General features: G+C 46.1%; 1 protein-coding gene across 1 annotated transcript; it reads left to right on the forward strand.

The window, feature by feature from the left end:
- Positions 1-628: 628 nt before the first annotated feature.
- On the forward strand, positions 629-2798 carry LOC146318457 (uncharacterized). Its single transcript, XM_084732371.1, has 2 exons — positions 629-2564; positions 2641-2798. Exons 1-2 carry the CDS (start codon positions 632-634, stop codon positions 2781-2783), a joined length of 2076 nt encoding a protein of 691 aa, XP_084588497.1. The 5' UTR covers positions 629-631; the 3' UTR covers positions 2784-2798.
- The last annotated feature ends 373 nt before the right edge of the window (positions 2799-3171 follow it).

The following is a 3171-nucleotide window of genomic DNA, read 5'->3' on the forward strand; positions in this document are numbered from 1 at the left end:
TTTTTTAGTCCACAAAACACTGCTGGAGTTTCACAGGAAAACAGTGTTGCAGAATCTCCCAAACACTGGAAGTGAATTGTGACAAGAATTGAATTGAATTGTGAAAATGAAATGCCTCAATGCTGCTCATCTGGTGTAATTCAAGTCTACTAAAGCCTCAATATGCCAAGTTGACTTGAAAGATGTAATGTCTAGCCTAAATCTTCACTAGAAATCCTTAGCTTGAAGACACACCCACTGTCTGAGCTGTGTGTGTGTGTGTGTGTGTGTGTGTGTGTGTGTGTGTGTGTGTGTGTGTGTGTGTGTGTGTGTTGTGTGACAGCATGAACGGCATGCTGGGGCTTTAGGAGACTTAGATTACACCACACAAACAGTATGGAGGCATTTTAAGTTTTTTTTTACAATGTTCTTTTAAGTTTGAAAACTGGTCGCCATTCACTTCCAATGTGTGGGAAATTCATTTCTGGGTGAACTATTCCTTTAATAGGTGGAACTAGGAGAGTGAATTTACAAACTGGTGTTGATATTGTAAGATGGCCCTTATTGGACTTTATTATATTGGAATTATTTTAAAACTTAAACAACTTGGTTCATTTGACAGATTATTTTTCTCTCCCTCTCAGGCTATGGTATGGTCATGCCCCCTTTCCCTCCTCCACCCTACATGGAGGCTCCAGCCTACATTTTGCCCCACCCTCACATCCAACCAGTCGATTACAGACGCCTGCTCCACCCCCAGGTCCACGCTCCCAGCGCACCCTACCAGAACCCAAACCAGACCCGCAGAGTCCGCCTGCCTTATACTGTCCCTGTTAGAGAAACTGTGAACTCTGCAGTCCAAACTGAACCCACACAGAGAGGCAGAGGTGGGTACGGTGATGGAAGTCCACATGTGGGCTCAGATTCTGGGCATGGAACCACCTCAAACTCTCCATCCTCCTCAAGCTCCAGCTCCCAGAAACAAGGTTCTGCTGAGGTTGAGAACTCAACTTTACCCAGCAATGATGCAAAGGACACACAGAGCTCAGTCAAACACAGCCTGCATCCTGCAGGAACAAAGACCGTCCAATCATGTATCGGAGTAGCTGCAAAAACACAAAAGTGTCGTAAAGACAGTGTTGGTAAGGAGAACGTTCCTCTGTACAGAAACACTCACTGCAACATGTGGTCAGTGAGTTCTTCAGGCAGCATGGTTCCTGTGTGTAGCTCTTCTCAACAAGAGGACGAGGTGGTCAAAGAGAGACGTGTCTCTGTCCCTGACATTCTGATGGGTTGGGGAGGAAGCACGCCACAGGAAACTATCTTGAACATGGCCGACAAGGTGCTGCCTCAGAAAGACCACCAGCTGCCAGCTTATGAAACTGAAGTGGAGAATGAAGAGTCCTTTTACCAAAGTCCAACTGAACCCAAGAACGGTCCAGTGGTGGCTGACAGTGCTGATGCTCATGATAATGCTGAGAATCTCTTCAGTTCTCAGGACAGTGAAAGCCTTTACAAGATCCTCAAACTGCCTTTTGCTCTTCATGAGCTTCTGTCAGAGTCCAGAAAAGAAAATGAGCCTGTGGGATTGGTCGGCTCTGTGAGAGGTCACCTCCCCTACAGAGATGAATCATTGTGTTCCTTAAATAAATCCCATCAGCTCCCTGATGATGGGCAAGAGAGTGGCAATGAGACAAATCCACCTGAAGACACTCCAGAGATCATTCCCTGTCAAGTGTCTTTAAACAGCAGTCAGATGAAGAGAGGAATGAATGAGTCTGTTTGGTCTGTGGAGTCTCTCGCCCCCTTTATCCCCACTAAGGAGAGTGTGCTGCAGAAAAGCCTGTTTGAGCCTGAAGTCATCATTGAGATGACCGAGGAAGCTGAAAATGGTCAACTGTCGACCCAAAATGACAAACTGATTGTCCAGTCTGTTAAAGACAGAAGGCAGTCTCGCAGGTTTTCCTCTGATTCTGTTCTGATGTCAGACAGCTGGCTCATTTACAGCACCCCAGCTGAGAAGCTAACAGCTTCAGAGAAGCCACACATGGAGAGTGAAGCTGATGCTTCTGAAATGAGGCAACCAAAGCAAAGCCAGAATGTGACTCCTTTAGAAAAGGATCCCTTAGTTTCCCCGACTCGCCTGCCCAGTAAGATAATTTTATCCACCCCGACTGAAGAGGAGGTGGACAGAAATCGGTCTTCTGAACCGGAGGCTAATCAAAGCCCAAACCAGGAATGTTTGATTGTAAATGAGCAGCAGGAGAAAAGCTCTGGCTGTCCGGAGCATGAAGAAACTGTCCTCTTGAACTCTACAGAAGAGGACAAAACCACCTCCACAGGCCAGCTGATTCTCCAGGAAGGAGCTGACATGGAGGTGGAGGATGGAACATGTGGGAACGAAGAAGTTGGTCAGCCAAGAAATGAGCAACTGTGTGTCCCGATGGCTGACCAGAGGACCCAAGTGTCTCCGTCAAAGGGACTTTTAGTGGACTGTGGCGTCCAGTGTAGTGAACTACAGTGTCCATGTGAGGAGACGAAGAGCAGCATGGGACCAAACAGAAGGCATCCTTATAAATATCCAGGTGATCTGCTGCTTAATTCAACAGTGATGAACACAAGCTGTGTCCTCATGTCTTTAACTGTTACTTCTCTTTATAGACATGAAGAAAGCAAATGGTGGCAAAACTGAAGGCTTCATGAATGGACACATGCAAAAAAAAAAACAGAAGAGGCACGGTCAGTGGAAGAACAGAGGTCAAGGTAACGGATGGCAAACTGAACACAACTGCAAATTTCAGTGAACTGAAACTGCATTTTCAGACGGTAGAAACAACAGAGTGGCTGTGGTCTTTGACTCAGTGTGGGTCTTTGATTTGATTGACAGTGACCAAACCCTAGATTTAGACTCAAATGTTGCTAAATTCTGACTTGAGCCTCAAACCAGTGAGAGGACAGAAAGAAACACAAATCTCTGACAACCCAAACAGTTTAGACCCCATCACTCACACTGAGCAGCTGGTTAAGAAAACCCATTTTATCACCAAGTCTGTGTACAGAAAAGCAGAGCATCCAGCAGGAAGCCTACAACGGATACTATGGAAAACCTGGGAAATCAAAAGGTAAGAAGCTTCATCTTCACCTCTGTCAGGGTGGGTGATGATAATGTGATGCAGATCCTTACTTGCCAAC

Source organism: Lutjanus erythropterus, chromosome 12, assembly GCF_056507025.1.
Source record: "Lutjanus erythropterus isolate fLutEry1 chromosome 12, fLutEry1.hap2, whole genome shotgun sequence".
NCBI lineage: Eukaryota > Metazoa > Chordata > Actinopteri > Lutjaniformes > Lutjanidae > Lutjanus > Lutjanus erythropterus.